The 16,668-nt window shown below is 45.1% G+C and overlaps 1 protein-coding gene across 2 annotated transcripts; it reads right to left on the bottom strand.

Annotated features, from left to right (window-relative positions):
- Positions 1-1,227: 1,227 nt before the first annotated feature.
- Fam240a (family with sequence similarity 240 member A) lies at positions 1,228-10,974 on the bottom strand. 2 transcript variants are annotated; one of them, XR_012443146.1, is made up of 2 exons: positions 8,438-8,598; positions 1,228-1,872 (listed from the first exon to the last, which is right to left on the bottom strand). XR_012443146.1 is itself a non-coding variant. In XM_020167046.2 (2 exons), the coding sequence occupies exons 1-2, from the start codon at positions 10,966-10,968 to the stop codon at positions 1,782-1,784; spliced, it is 234 nt and encodes a 77-aa protein (XP_020022635.1). In that variant the 5' UTR covers positions 10,969-10,974; the 3' UTR covers positions 1,228-1,781. The 2 variants fall into 2 exon arrangements, 1 of the variants encoding a protein (XP_020022635.1); XM_020167046.2 differs by lacking the exon at positions 8,438-8,598 and adding an exon at positions 10,826-10,974.
- Between the last annotated feature and the right edge of the window lie 5,694 nt (positions 10,975-16,668).

Here is a 16,668-nt window from a genome sequence, read left to right as displayed (position 1 = left end):
TCATCCAGTGACAGTATAATGATAATAATACCTTTTTGTGTGGTCATTATGAGAATTAAGTGACATTTCTATATAAAGCAACACAGAGGAGTTGCTGGTACCACCAGTCACATTGCCCCTGAGTTTATAAGGATGTGCTGGTACCATGTACAACTCACAACTACCCAAATCTTTGTACTAGGCATTTTTCTGCCTCCTTCCCCTGGGCAAAAATTGTTTCCCAGACACAGCTACTGTTAATGGCAATGGTGCAGTCTGAGATCAGAAGATTTTCAAATTCTTTGTTTCCCACATGGAAGAATCCATGGCAGGACGCATGGGTGTAAATAGAGTTTATTAAAAGTTAGGGGAGGGAATTACAAGAGGGAGCATGGTGGGCCCAGGTGGAAACTGGAAGCAGAGAACATGTATTTCTCTTTTTCAGGTGCTTTTAAAACTTATGCTAACCTATGGGAAGGAAAGAACTTAGTGATTCCCAACCAATAATCAATGAGTGGGGAGGGGCACAGGTGGTCCCTGGGCCAAGTGAAGGTGGTTGAGTTGTTCTTGAGCTATGGTGTGAGTAACTTTCACACATTTGCAATTGAATAGAAGGTTCAGAGAAAGAGAGGAACGTAAGATCTGAAATACAATATTGTCATATGTTTTCTATGAGTCCTGAACTTTCCCTAATTCTAGCCTGCCTCACTATCATTTGCACTGTCAAAAGCAGCAACTGTTAGTGCTTTTGGACTTGAAAGATGCTAAGGAGTGACAGTGACATTTCAAAGTCCAGAATCTGAGGGGTAAACACTGTGTTAGAATGATTAGACATAGTTTGGCTGAGCTGACAGATAGCTAGCTGTTGTGGATTTGGGGAGCTATGGTTGGCAAAAGAATTTTAGGAGGAAGCAAAGATTTATTGAAATGCCATTGGAAGGGAACAGAACGGCAGGCGGCTATGCTAGGGAGCACAGAGCACTGAAACAGTTGGGACACTTTTGATTGTCTGTCTCTCTTTTTTTTGTGGACTTTATTGATTGGTTGTCTCTTCCTAGGATCATGGTTTGATTTTTCACTTCTGGGAACATCTCCTGGGTTGGCCCCTCCTTCCTTACTATACCTGGCTCTAGGTATTTTGTACCTGTCATGGCTCCATAAATGGGGCACATTCCTCCACACTCACCTGTGCAAGCATGTACAGATTTAATTAAAGTCATAAAATGAAGAGCATTGCAAGACACAGGATGGCAAGACACTGAATTTTATTAAAATGATCCTGATATTACTGATACACGTTTTCGAAAAAGCCAATTCATAGAAGATCAATTTACTTTCAAACCTTATTTTATAACTATTTACAAGATTTTTATTTCTGCAGATAGGTGTATGTTTTTCCTCTTATCATCAAAGGGACACAAAAGAAATTATGTTTACATTAAATTATGTTTCCTAAGTGAAAATGGTAAGCCAAATTACTATGCAATGCTTAAGCATGACCATAACAATCAGAAATCCTTTCTGCTGTGCCTGTGATTTAAAATATGTGGATTTTTGAAATTAGGAGGGAATTATATGAAAATAAGATGGGCTGCACGGAGCTTTGATATGACACAAACTCATCTTTAGAGACATTTGGAATACTAACCTGGCCCCTAGGCAGAGAGGACTACTTGGCCAATAACTCCCATGGGGCAAGGAGAAGGATGCACAGGCAAATCCCCTCCCAGGGGCCCTGGGGATCTGAATTGATGTCTAGCAGAGACCTCCGTGCTTTGCATGCTCTGTAGTAGATGAAGCTCTCAGCCCACATTGGCCCGCTTCTCAGACTCATCTGGATTGTTCCGCAGCTTCAACTTGGTTTCCAGCCTCTGCTTCCATTCTTCTCTAAGCCTGAAATAGCATCAACACATGTTTCAACAGTGAATTAAAAAAAGACAAGAAATCAAGCTTACAGAGTTTAGATTGCTGCTGTTTCCTGTGATGACTTTAGCCTTTAATCTCTTGTGTGTCCTGTTAACTGGTAGGTGGACTACAGGCTTGATTAGAGATCAGTTCTTTTTCTTTTCTTTCCTTGACAGTGATATGGTGTACTACCTTCATATCTGTCTTGTCGCATCTCTTTTTCTGGTACATTTTATTTATTTATTTGGACAATAGTTGGATTTTGAACTCAGGGCTTCTCCCTTGCTAGGCTAGGCAGGGATTCTACCACTTGAGTCATGCCCCCAGACATCTTTTTTGATATTAGGTGATAATCACTGATTAGATCTGATTTACTTTCATTTGATGTTGCCAAATTCCAATAGTTTACTTCTATTGATCCTGATGCAGGCTAGAAGTAGAAAACATTTGGGGCTCATGTAGTTGGCTTGGGGATGGCACAGATCACCCTCATCTGGCTGGGAACTGCCCATGCCCCTCTCCACTCATTCATTATTGGGTGGCAACCTCCTGGGCATGCACTCCCATGGGGTAGTGTAGGTTTTAAAGGCAGCTGAAAAAGAAAAGCATGCTCTCTCTGCTGGTGGACTCCACCTGTGCCCACTGTGCCCTCTGCCTTTTCTTCCCTTTCCTCACTTGGCAGAACAGGTGACTCCCCTTTTCTCAATAAAGCTATGCTACCTCACCCCATCCACATGCTCTGCTTGGATTTCTCCATTTGGAGCACAAAAACCAGGATCTTCTGATCACAGACTGCACCAGCGCCACTAACATTTGGCGAGCCAGCCAGGAGAAACTGACTGGTGAGATCCCAATATGCTATCTCTGCCAATCTTTATTGTAATCCATCTTTCTCTGTCCTCTGGTACCACACCTCACCACCTGATGCTTTAGAACCAAATAAAACTCACAGCTTGGGTGGAATGGGACTCTCACCCTGGGGCACTCACCCAATGCTTGGGACTTGTTTGGAGGCCCAGTGTGAACCGAATCCTGATTGTCAGTATGCAGCATTTGCCAGGAGGGCTCACAAGCTTCCAACAGCACCCCAGGGCACAGGGTTCATGTTTGGGTATCCTCACCCTGTGTGGGGGGATGGACAACCTTTCCCTGCCTTACCTTCCCTAACCCTCAATCTGCTCCCCCAGCCCTTTCCTTCACTGAGCCCTGGGACACCTAACTCCCAGGTCCCTAATTCTCCCATGTGGTTAGGAATGCCTCGGGCTCGGTTTCTTGACCCTTCCCCTCTTGCTTCCTTTCCTTTTCTCTCCTCTAACCAGTGGTTTTGGAGGGTAAATGGAGCTGCTACCACCTGGGCTACTGGAACCCGAGCCGCCAGCTTCTCTACCAGCTACAGTTGCAGGGGATGGGCCTCAGTAGGCTGTAGCTCAGTCCCAGCCTGAGACTAAGAGTTCCAGTCTGGATATCTGGTAGCTGCTTCCAAGGCTGATGGCCACCTGGATGGCGGTGGCTGGGGCACATGGACTATGTGACACCAAAAGAGGCATGGCACAATGTTAAAGTCATCCCCCCTCATGACTGCCACCCTGTGCCCCAAGCCAGGACCACTTTTTCCCATGGCTGCCATGGGTCCATAGCACTTTCCCTCCTTTCAACTGCTCCCTTCCCTGTATTTTGGGCAGATTCCTCCACTGTTCCTCCCCCATCCTTCCTTCTTTTTCTCCCAAAATGGCAGTTTTTAAAAAGGCAAATGGGAGACACACCTTGGCCAGCCAGGTCTAGTGACAGGTTTTGTTAAGGAAAAAGCCTGGGGATGGGTGGGCACACATGGCTTCCTTGGACCCCATTGGGATGGAAAAAATGCAGTGTGACACAGGCCACAGGGCTTCCTGGCCGCCCACTAGAGGAAAACCACACCCATGGCTTGTTATGATGCCTGTGCAAGATTATCCAGCTGGCCACTTGGGACAGTCATGCCCATGGTGCATGACCTCCACGCACAGTTTCCCAAATGGATGGTCCAGAAAGTCGCATGGATAGCACCCATGTTTTTCTCAAACCTGGCCCTTAGGGTGATCTGGAAGTCCTGCCTCCAGAAGTCATGCCTCTGGAGGGCTGGAGCAGGCCTCTGGCAGCTCAGGACCCCCAAAATGCCTACCCCACTGGCATGGCACCATTCGGCAGGGCCTCAGGGCCTGTGGCCATGGGGTGCTATCCTCCAATCCCTCCCCTCAGTCCTACCTGTGGCACAGGCCCCACCCCACTTCTCAGTGTAGGCTGGGAGCCCTGAATAGCCAGCCATAGAGCACAGCAGTAAAGCACAGCAACGTGCATGTACTCAGGGCGCTGCAGGCGCTGACAGCTTCTGTCCGGCAGCCTCCGGCTGAAGGACTCCCAATGCCTGAGTTGGTTGAGGAAAAAACTCAAAGCCACTTCAGCTCCAGCGTTAATGGGGAGTCCAAGGGAGCTCAAGGGTACTGGGAACGAGGTGGATGAGATGCCACCTGGTGACCAAGGTCCCATGCCTAACCAAACCGCCTTCTCCCTATCTGCAACCTTCTGTTTTCTTTCTCTGGCCCACTCTCTTACCCACCTACCTGCCATGCCTGTCTACCCTACACAGTCTATCTAAATTCTCACTCATGCTCACCTAACCCCCATAGCCTACAGGGGTCACAGAAACACTGACACTGAGGTCACACTCCCTTGTCCCAGGGCTAACGAGAACTTGTCTGCCTATCTTAGCCAGAGATTCTAAATTCCATTCAAAGGTGAAATCTAAATTAACATACAGGTTGCATCTGTGTAGCTGTGGTGTTAATTGTTGCTGTGCTTAAATGCTAAATGCATTTAAATTCTCTAAAGAATGTTTTCTAAAATTAAAAAAAGGATTTAACATTGGTCACCCATAAAGTATATCTATAATAAGAAAAAACACTGTAACTTATTTAAAGTTCATTTACTCTAAAGGCAAAATTAAAGAAATTTATTAATTCAATGTCATCTTTTTACAACAAACTATAGTGCTAATTAATGCTGTCGATCATAATTATTATTCTAAAATTCGATATACAATAGACCTTTAAAACTATTCTAACCTTAACTGTTCTCTGCTGATAAAATTAGGCTTGCAGCCAAGAGGTTAAAGAAAATGGGTTTTTGTATGTGAACATTTTAAATAGACAATTTAATATTTTTTTCTAAGTCTTTTAATGTATCAGGTTACTAAGAGTCTTATATAAAACAACTATCTAAATGTTTTTTTTTTACAAAGGTTATTTCAAGATACAAATCAAAGTCTTAAAGCTTATAAGTTTCTAACTTAATGTTTGCCTACAAACTTTTCCAAAGTCAAAATTTAAGGTACTAATGTGTATTTAAAAATCGGTTTCTGTTTTATCAAAATAACTATCAAGATCTTTTGCTACTGTAGGCTAATACAAAATTTTACCTAAACCAAACAACAGCTTACCCTCCAGATATAGTAAAATGTTTAACCCCTTATCTCTGTTTCTGTATCTAATTATTTGAGACATTAATCTTAATTGGTTTATTATTAAGAATTGTATATGTTCTCCCATTTTTCTCAGTTTACAAGCTGACTACAACCCTGTGGCTTAATATGAAAACTAACCACAAGTGATGGGTTTGTATCAGCCAAGCTTACTTTGGTACAATTTGGATTCTGTATTGGTCATAATAGCTCCGAAGTTTTAATAGTTGGGTCAACATTCAGGATCAACATCCCACCAAAGAACCCCATGCTGGGGTGGATGAGGCTGGCCTTAGGGGAATGGTTGACTCGAAGTCAGGGGACCCTGCTGCTCACTCTCTACAGATATGTGATGGAATCCAGATCAGAGGGACTGGTTTTGAGGCTTATTAGGGAAACATGCGTGGGGGCGCGGGTGGGGGGTGGAAGAAGTAAGGGAGGGGTGATCCAAGGACCTAGAAGTTCTGTTTCTCTCTCCTAAGGGCAACTATCTAGCCACTTCCCCTTTCCTCTCTTTCACTCTCCACCAACGAATTTAGGGAATTCCATTCTGGAGCCCTCGTGCAGCGGTGCAGGAGTTGGAGGGGAGAATGGATTTTCCCCTTCCCTTTCCCTCTCCCTCTTTCCACCAGCCAGCTAGGGAAAGTCAACATATTCATTTGGCTGTGTCCTCAAGTGTTGGGAGATGCTTTGATCCTGCTGACTAAAATAAGATGCCTAGTTCTCTTCATAGCCCATTTAAAATCATTTACTATTCTTTACTTCCTGCTTAAATGAGTCGCACACCAGACACAAAAACCTAAGGTATTTTTCTAATAACACTAAAGAAACTAAGTTTAAACTAAGTAAAATTCCTTAAGTGGTTCTAATACTCTTAGTGCCTTATACGTGTATCTAAATGTCATAAAATCGTTTATAGAGTTAGACGTGTATACATGTTATCAGCTATAGTTCTTTTATCTAAAGTACCTTCTATCTAATAAGGTCTTTGACATTTCTGCTCTTTACAACAAATGCTAACAGTTCTGCTATTTAGGCCTGACATCTGTTTGTCTGCTAAGCATTGGTTTATCTGATATCTGTTTTTATTAAACACTGGTTTATCTGACATTGGCTAGATAAGCATTGTTTTATGTATAATGTACAATTGAACATCAAAACAGAGGCTATTTAAAATTATTGATATTGCCCTCCTTTAACCATTGGAAAATTTAGGATTTTAAATTGTTAGTACTGTATTGACAGTACTGACAACCACCAACTTGTTACTTTACCTAACCAAAATTCAAGGCTTAAATTACAATTACCATGGTTACTTTGAGTTTTATCATTACAGTTCCGATCCTTCAAAGACATTCACAGGCAAGCCCATAAAAAAGTGACTCTGACTAGCACTGATCCATCAACCAGGACAGACACTCTTAAGTATTGGGGTTGTTTTGTATTTTCCTTGTAAAACTTTGTAACTGTTACCTGCTAACACTTTACAACAATTCGGAGGTACCAGTACATCCCCTAATGGACAAGCAATTAGATTAATTAAACCCAGCCTAAGAGCCTTTTTAAAAAAAATAATAAATCTCTTTGTTGCTTAATTTGGCCAAAAAGGTCACTTTGGCACTGACTTCCGATCTGTTCATTTTCCCCTCCTCCATGGGACAAAATCTGACTTTCTGGACTTTCCGGGAAAAGCCATTCCCACGATGGACAAAACTGCCAAATTGGCACAATCTTCAGAGTCAACTGTTCAGAGAAACAGTTTAAGAGGACATAATACACGAGCGGTCAGTGACCCCAACCTCTCAGAGGAACAAGTGGCGTTCAGCCACAGTTCAAAAGGATTGCACAAATGAAGGGATTTCTCCAGATCCAGAAGGAGTCAATTATGCCAAACCTCTAAAAGTAACCAAAGCCGAGAGATTTTTAAAAGGGGGGGCTCTTACACATGTGCTCTAATATTTAAGCCTTCTAGGCTTCGGCAAAAGACAAACTCATGTCTTTGGCCAAAGCCTTCTATTTAAACACAGGCGATATAACTTCTGCTTAGGGACGCTGTGAGTTTTCTCTCTGTACAGAACTGACTTATTTGATGTTTACTCTCTAATCAGACTAACACCTGGTCCCTGGTACACCTGGCCCCTAATGTAGTCAGACTTTAATTACAGTCCAAAAAACAGGGCCATCTGAGAGTTAAAAATATCTACATGTATAAACACCTATAGGTAAATTAACCATAAGACTCCCTGTCACTTTTCAAAATTACTTTGTCCTTCCTGCCACACCTGGAAGGGCCCCTTCTGATGCTCTTATCAGTGTTAAATGTTCAGGTCATGCCTTCTAAATCAGATTTATCTCTTCCAGAATAAAAGCCTTTAGAACCCAAATCATGAAGCAACAACGCTATCGAGCTCTACAAATGAATGAGGTCTCCATGAACAACCCAGATCTCCATGAGGAAACTTAACTATGCTGGGCAATAATTCAGACACCCTGTGTCCAAATGAGCCCCCAGGGAAAGAAATATGAGAGACAACTTCCCTTTATAGGTAGAGTCTGCTGCCCCTTGTCAGCTTGAAGCAGATACTAAAGGTGGACCATCCCCCTTCAACAACCCTCCAAAAGAACTGTTTTTGAATATTGTCTCTCAGGGGAAGCTTGAAGCAGGCTAGAAGTAGAAAGTCTGGGGTTCATGTAGGTTGCCTGGGGATGGCCCAGATCACCCTCACCTGGTCAGGAACCACCCATGCCCCTCCCCACTCATTCATTATTGGGTGGGAACCTCCTGGGCCTGCTCTCCCATGGGGTAGTGTAGGTTTTAAAGGCACCTGAAAAAGAAAAGCACCCTTTCTGCCGGTGGACTCTACCTGTGCCCACTGTGCCCTCTGTTCCTTCTTCCCTTTCCTCACCTGGCAGAACAGGTGACTCCCCTTTTCTCAATAAAGCTATGCTACCTCACCCCATCCACGTGCTCTGCTTGGATGTTTTTCCATTTGGAGCACAAAAACCAGGATCTGCTGATCACAGACTGCACCAGCGTGTTAACAATCCTTTTTCACTTACATTCTGGACCTGGAACAGGGAGAGTCCCCTCCCTCTCCACCCAGCAGGAGCTGTTCTCAGAAGGATGAAGCCACTGCTAGAAAACAGGGTCCAGAGCAGAAAGGATGTGAGGAGGAAATCTCTGACTTCCCCTCCAGTACTCTCACCTCCTGTTGACAGAACCAAGGGCCAGAGAACAAAGGACAAGGTAACCCCAGCATCAGCATAGGGGAGGGGCCAGCTGAGGGAGGAGAATGAAGGCGGTGGGGCCAAAGGAGACAGCCTGGCCTCCAAACCTGCAGGCAAGAGTCCTGACTTAGAGTAAGCCGGCAGCAAAGAGATAATTCTGTGGTTTTCCTGAATTCAGTCAATTGAGGGTTTCTTGAGAGCCTACTGTAAGTTCAGTGCTGCAGAGGGACTTTACAAAATGCAGACAAATTTTTAAATGACTGTTTCTCTGTTCCATAAATGAGGCAAATTCTTTTGCTACCATTTACACATGCTATGTTTCCTGCCTTGAATCCTCTTCTTCATTCTTCTCCCTTGGCCTTTGCTCTCTCTTTGAACGATGTCAAGGAGAGAGCTGGTGCAGTGCTACACACCTGTGGAGCTGGACCTCAGAGCCTGGGCTGGCAGCTCCAGCCTGTCAACTGGTCTCTATGCTGGCTCCATAAGTAGCTGCACCCCAGGGGATAAGGAACCAGCTCTGAAGTTGGGACCCCATGGGACTGCAGAAGAGAGCCCTCAGATTCTCCTGCAGTGGGAGATGACGGCATCTGTGTTGGCTCTGGGGCTAACTCCAATATACTGGATGTTTGTGCATGCTGAGATGCTTCATGTACTAACGAAGGAAAAAGATCAGCTGGGTGATATGGCTCAAGCCTGTAATCCTTGCTAATTAGAAGGTGGAGATTGGGATTGCAGTTTGAGGCCAGTTTAGGCAAAAAGTTCATGAGACCCCATCTCAACCAATGGTGGCGGAGTGGTATGTGCCTGCCATCTTAGCTACAAATAGGATCTGCCGGGAAAGCACAAATAGGATCACAGTCCTGGGAATAAATTGACCCCTATCTCAAAATACCCAACAAAAAGAGGGCTGGGGGTGTGGCTCAAGTGGTAGAGCACCTGCCTAGCAAGCATGAGGCCCTGAATTCAAACCCCAGTACCACCAAAAAGGAAAAGAAGAAAGAAAAAGGATCTAGGGACACACTGCTCTACATTAATGAAAAGCAGCAAGTCCATCATCCATCCTACTTCTGTCAGTGGTCTGTTTCTCTATGAAAAACAGCAACGAAGAACGTGAGACACAGGGAGATTTGTTAGCTCCTCCTAGCCTCATGATCAGGGATAATCTTGTTCATTTTGGGAAGGGCCAACTTAGAATGGAGATTGACACTGGTGTCCCCTGGGGCCAGCTATCAGGTTCAAATCAGAGGAGCGGAGGAAGAAACACAAGCTAAAGTCTTTTGGTTCTGCATCTTCCTAGCTCTCTTCAGCCCGTTTCACTCCACATTGAGGCCTTTTACGCCTGTCCTCACTTGGGGAGTACAGGACTCATTGGGGCCTCTGTGCACAGTGTGCTAAGTGGCCTGACCATTTCTGCAAGGCCAGAAATGACTGAGCATGGACACAGCTTCTCTGGAAATCTCCAGGCGAGATAGATACCTGAACTACACGAGCGCAGGCAGGAAAAGACCGGGAATAAGGCTGGGCAGGTCTCTATGAGGAACAGAATGGGTCCCCACTAGGGCTTGGGTGGGAGTGGTGGAACGCAACGGTGAGTTTAACACAGGCATGTTCCCAACCCAGCAATAATGTCACAGGCCCTGCCATCTGGCCAGCACACACTGCCCCAGGGCATCCTTACCATCCTAAGATGAGGCTTCAGGGGACAGAGGACCCAGTCCCTTCCTGTAGCCCGTGGGGTGATCCATAGCTGGTGTTATTTCAGTGTAACTGTGACCTTTGCCTGCACATCAAAGGGGGGAGACCCCCCCCATCAGACTTCCCCCAGTAACCAAGCAGGGCATTCTGTGTGACTGACCATTGTGACCTGTGAGGCAGGGTTTTACCGCTTGAGCCACACCTCCAGCCCTTTTTGCTCTGATTATTTTGGTACTAGGGTCTTGCTTTTTGCCCAGGCTGGCCTGGACACTGGTCTTCCTATTTTAAGCTCTCCCCCTTTGCTGAGATGACCACTGCCCAGTTATTGGTTGAGATGGGGTCTAGCTGAACTTCCTGCCTGGCCTGGCTTTGAATGGCAATCCTCCTCATCTCAGCCTCCCAAGTAGCTAGAATGACAGGTGTAAGCCACCTGCGCCCAGCTGCTCCTGCTCAACTTGGCCCTGAACTTAAAACTGATCTAAAAACAAAGCCTATTTTAAAATGAATGAATTAGAAAGCCCATACTTCCTCAGTGCACTTCGGCCCAGACGATGCTCCTCGGACTCCCGGTAGCACGTCTGCTTGCCGATCTCTCTTTCCCAGAAGCGTTTGAGCTCGTGGCAGGTGTTCCGGCAGAAGACCTCCCGGCGGGCGTACTGATTGTTCATCCCCTGAAAAATAAAAGGACAGCTGAGCCCTTGTAAGAGACTCTCAGAATCCAGAAACTCATTTCTGTGAGGGAGACCCTGGCAGGGCCTCTGTGAGTGGAACGACAAAAGCCACCTCACTGCTGAAAGGTGCTCCTTGTCAGGATATAGAGAGATGTGCACCTTGATCCACTCAGCCTTCCCAAGAGACAGGCCTTGCCTTCCCCACTTTGCAGGTGAGTCATTTGAGGAGTCACAGAAACTGCCTGTAGTCTCAACGCTTAAAAGTCATCAAGCCCTTTACTAAAGGGGTTTTACAGAAAGTGGTCATGTGTGATACACTCAGAGCAAGCTGCTTGCACATAAGTGGGCATGTGTGTGTGGAATTACACATGTTAGATAATGATAATGCTCCTTTTTACATGACGAAACTTTGCCCACTTGGGCATGGTGGCTTGCGCCTGTCAGCTCAGTTACTCGGGTAGTATAAAAAGGAGAATTGTGATCCAGACTGGTCTGGGTATAAAAGTGAGACCCTATTTCGAAAAATAACCAAAGCAGGCTGGTAGCTCATGCCTGTAATCCTAGCTACTCAGGAGGTAGAGATCAGGAGGATGGTGGTTCAAAGCTAGTCTGGGCAGTTAGTTTGAAAGACCCTATCTCGAAAATACCCAACGCAAAACAGGGCTGGAGGAATGGTTCAAGTGGTAGAGTGCCTGCCTAGCCAGCATGGGGCCCTGAGTTCAAACCCCAGTATTGCCACCAAAAAAAAAAAAAAAAAAGGCAGCATTGCTCAAGTGGCAAGTGCAAAGCCCTGAGTTCAAGTCCCAGTACCACCAATAATGATGATGACAATAAATAAACTGCCCAACTCCCAGAGCTCAGTGTGTCCCAGAGCTCAAAGGGATGGAAGATATTCTGTCAGCTGATGGAGACCCCTGCATAGGAGCATGGGAGGTGAGAGCCTGGCTCACTCCAGATTGGGTTTGCTCTTATCCAAAGGGCAACAGGAAGAACTTTCCATGTGTGGGGTGCAGGGTCCAGACCCTCATTGCACCAGTGTTCTGGGGATTAGACTAGAAAGGTGGGAGTGGGTGCAGGAGAGGAGTTACCAGATTGTGGAGAAGCCTGGGATCAGCTGTGGCCAGGGAGGAGGGGCAGGGATGCTGCAGAGGTGGATGGACTCAGCTCCTGGTGGTGAATGAAAGGGGAGGGACGTCAGTGTTCAGGCTGCGCCCAGATACGGTGGGAGAAGCAAGAGGGGGCTGCTGTGCAGATGGCGTTGGGGTTGGGTTGTCTGGCTGCGGACATCCAAGGGGAAGGGCGAGAGGGACACTGAGACGTGAGGCTCCAGAACTCGGCATAAAGGTCTGGGCCACAGTTCCCTTGGAGAGAGTGACCAGGACAGTGGGGCAGGGAGGAAGGAGAGAGGGGCTTGAAGCCAGATGCTCACCACTGACCGGATATACTTCTGCTTGTTTCAGAAACTCTGGGCCCCACTTTTCTTATCTTTATATTTCTCTCTAATACAAGTTTGATCATAAATGTGAAATATTTTAAAATTTATAAAGTTCTCAATAAATATACAGGCTGACTATCTCTGATTCAAAATGCTTGGAACCAGAAGTGTTTTGCATTATGGATTTTTCTGAATATTTACATATGCACAAGATATTTTCCCAAGTCTAAACATGAAATTCATCTTTGTTTCATCTACACCTTAAACACATAGCCTGAAGGTAATTTTGTTTTGATGGTACTGAGATTTGAACTCAGGGTCTTGAACTTACACCACTCTACCCCTTGAACCATGCCTCCAGGTCCTGCCCCCTGCGGGTTTTTTTGTTTTGTTTTGTTTTAGTTTGTTTTTTCGGTAGGGTCTCACACATTTGTCCAGGCCACCTCAGAACATGATCCTATCTCTGCCTCCTGAGTAGCTGGGATTGTGGGGATGTACCACCACACTCAGCCCCAAAATAATTTTATTTTTTTCAGTGCTGGGTATTAAACTCTGCAGAGCCTTTCACATGGTGGGCAAGTGTTCTCTCACTTGAGCCTAGGATCCCAGCCCTTAATTTTAGACAATATTTTAAATAATTTTCTGCAGGAACTGAAGTTTCATGGTGTGGAATTTTCCACTTGTGACATCATATCGGTACTCAGAAAATTTTGGATTTTGGATTTCTTGAGACAGAGTCTCACTATGTTACCCAGCTCAGTCCAACTTCTGGACTCAAGTGATCCTCCTGCTTCAGCCTCCTGAGTGCTGAGACTGTAGGTACACACCACTGCACCCAGCCTGGATTTTGGATATTTGGGTTGCAGATACTCAACGTGTAATCTAAGGTCCTGGCCCTTAGATTTTCCCAGACTGTTTTCTAGTATGGGGAGACCATCAACCAAAGCTAATCGAATAGAATGTACACCGCACATTATTGTCAACTTTGTTTGTCTATACGTAGTACCAAATGCTTGGCCTCTTGGGGATGTGACTGAGATTCATTCATCTCTGTCCCTGGTCTATTGATCATCACTTAGTAACTCAGGTGGCAGAGCAGAATTCAGTTCCTAGGTTGAACAATGTCCCATGCAGGAGCATCTCCAGAGAAGCAGCTGGTAAGAGCTTTTGTCTCTGTGTTCTTTCAGAGATGAGCCTCACCCCATCCACACACTGGGAGGTGATCCACATGTGTAAGGAGGATAGCCATTCCTCTCCACCTCCACCATGTTAAGTCACTACCTGACTGGCCATTTTGCTGGAATGCTAGTGACATGGTGGAAACACATAAAATGTTCTCTAAGAAGAAGTTGGACTGAGCTGGGTAACATAGTGAGACTCTGTCTCAAGAAATCCAAAATACAAAATTTTCTGAGTACCGATATGATGTCTCAAGTGGAAAATTCCACACCATGAAACTTCAGTTCCTGCAGAAAATTATTTAAAATATTGTCTAAAATTAAGGGCTGGGATCCTAGGCTCAAGTGAGAGGACACTTGCCCATTTTATAAACATAAAATTTTTTTTTTATGTTTATAAAATACTTCTATAAACAGATTCTTGTCTTCTTGTTTTGATCATGTTCTCACACTGAGCCAAACAGTAGCAGCTGCTGTCACCAATGAGGCAGAAAGAGAAAACTGAAGATAGCTAATATCCCTATCTCCCTCATCTCCAAGGGCTGGCCTGGGAATAAGACAGAGCTCCCTCAGGTAACTTCAGCTGTAATGGAGAGTAAGGTAGATTCAGACTTGATCCAGAGACTGTCACTTCACATGAGAGGGAACAATGAGACTCCCCTGTCCTGGTGTAAGGGATCTGTTCTTAGGAAATGTGCTATATCTTGCTGGTGCTATGCAGTCACTAAACATCAACACTTCTCAACTGTAACGGGTGGATTTTATTACACATGAGTTATGGCTCGAGAAAGGTAGGGAACTGTTTCTTCTGTCTTTGGACTGGAAATTGTCCACGTTCCCTACCTCTCACCTTCTGGGAGCCTGGGGCAGCATCCCATCACTAGAATTCAGCTCATTCAGTCGCAGGTCACGTGTGTTCCTATGTTTGTTTGTGCTTCAGTTTCCTGGATTCTAAAATAAGGCCAGCTGCTCTGCCTTGCAGAAGTGTGAGGAGGGGACGATCAATGGCTGGAAAGCCCTTTGGAAACACAGGGGATTGTCCTTGGTAAATAAATAGCTCTATTCCTTAGCCAAGAGCACCAGCTACCAGACTGCACCTCTGCACACAGTGTTCGAACTGCTTCCAGTAAGTCACTACCAGCTGTGACCTCACTCTCCCAAATTAGTTAATGCTGAAGCATCACTTCATTTAGAAAAAGTTGGACTTTTACCATCTGTGAGGTGCTCTATACCACATGAGTGGCCAACTAAGGTTCAGGGAGCCAAATAAAACAAAGAACATTTGTCCCCACAAGCTTCAGTGCTGTGCCAACAGTTTAATTTCCCAAGTCTGGGGTTGTGCATAGCATTAAACCCAAATTAAACAATCTGAGGGTCTTTTTTTTTTTTTTTAAGCGTTTTGGCTTGTACTGGTCGTTCTTATGACTCTGGGCTGAAGTGGCTCATTGTAGACCAGTGAAGCCAATGAACTTGCATAGTCAACACCTGCTAAAAGCAACTATTTTTAAGTTAGTTTTCACCTTTCTAAAAGTATGGTGAACCAGTTTTAAAATTTTGTCCTTATGATTGTGGCTTAAGTTGAACAGAAGAGTTCCAGATCTCTGTGGGATGGAGAAGAACATTTCACTCTGTCTCTCCAAGGACTGGAGAGCTAGGACTTGGACAGACACACGTGGAGCCTGGGGAGAGCTGTGAGGCTCAACAGCAAGGCATTCTGGGAGGACCAGAGTTCCAGTGACTGTTGAGTGTGCTGAATTTTGCATTTGTTCTCTAGTCCTCAGTTTCAACTCAAGGCAACCTGAATCCCGGAAATAGAACATGGACAGAAGGCTCCAAGCAGCTTTCTGCTTCTAGGGAGAATGGAGACTCCTAATGTTTAGAGGATGGGGGAAAAGTCATTTGTTTTTCTAGAAAAGTCCAAGGTAAGGAAGGCGTGCCTGCAGCAACCGACTGAATGGCAGCGAGGCCTGCCAAACGCGGAGGGCAGTGACACTCTCTCCGCTGGGAGGCGCTGTGTCCTAATAGCGAGGAGCCAGCGCGCCAGGCCGCTTCTCTCCCAGTCCTTGGCGCTCGGCAGTCAGAGTCACCGCACCTAAGAACCCGGTCTCTGAAGTCCTGGGATTTTGGCCAAAGGACTGAAAAGCAAAATGGGAGTCCAGAGAAATGGAGAGGAGAAAGGGGGAGGTGCAGGAAAATATATTTGAAGAAATCATGGCTAAAACTCCCCACATTTGGCAAAAGACATAAATCAAATAGTTTCAAGAAATTGAACAAACCTCAAATAGGATGAACCCAAAGGAGTCCATACCCAGTTTAAACTCAAGCAAGCTGTTGAAAGCTGAGAAAAACAAACAAAAAAACACTGAAAACAGCCAGACCTTCAAAACCTGGAACAAAGTCTGGTGGAATCAGAAGGGAAGAGACAAATCCAGTTCCACGGCAGTATTGGAGTATTGGAGACTTCATTTCTCTCTCTGTCTCTCTGTCACTCTGTCTCTCTGTCTCTCTGTCTCTCTCTCTCTCCTTTGCTGGCGCTCTGCTGCTTGAGCCATGTCCCCGGCCCATTTTAGATAATGTCTTGCTTTTTGCTGCTGGGCCTGGACAGTGATTATCCTGTAGGTGGATGGCAGGTTCGTGCCAGGGTGCCACCTCTTGATTGAGATGGGAATCTCAAGAACTTTTTTGCCTGGGCTGTTCTCTAACTGAGATCCTCCTGATCTTAGCCTCCCAAGTAGCTAGGATTACAGGCTCATTTCAATCCTCTATTGATCAAAAGAACTACTAGAGGGAACACAGTCAAAAGAAAATTCCTGATATAGAAAAATTGAATAACACCAGGGCAGCAGGATTCTTTTGACGTGCACATGAAGCAAGCCGCACAAAAATTTCCTGGAGCTAATAAGTGCATTTAGCAAGGATGCAGGAAATAAAATCAATGCACAAAACTTGACATACTTGCAATAAAAATAATTGGAAACTGAAGTTAAATATGCAGTACCATTTACAATAACTCCCCCAAATAAAACAGTTGGATATAAATCTAATAAAACACATGCAAAATGTTTGCTGGTAAGTGAAATACAA

Source organism: Castor canadensis, chromosome 17 (assembly GCF_047511655.1).
Source record: "Castor canadensis chromosome 17, mCasCan1.hap1v2, whole genome shotgun sequence".
Lineage (NCBI taxonomy): Eukaryota > Metazoa > Chordata > Mammalia > Rodentia > Castoridae > Castor > Castor canadensis.
This window is presented reverse-complemented; position numbering and strand designations above follow the sequence as displayed.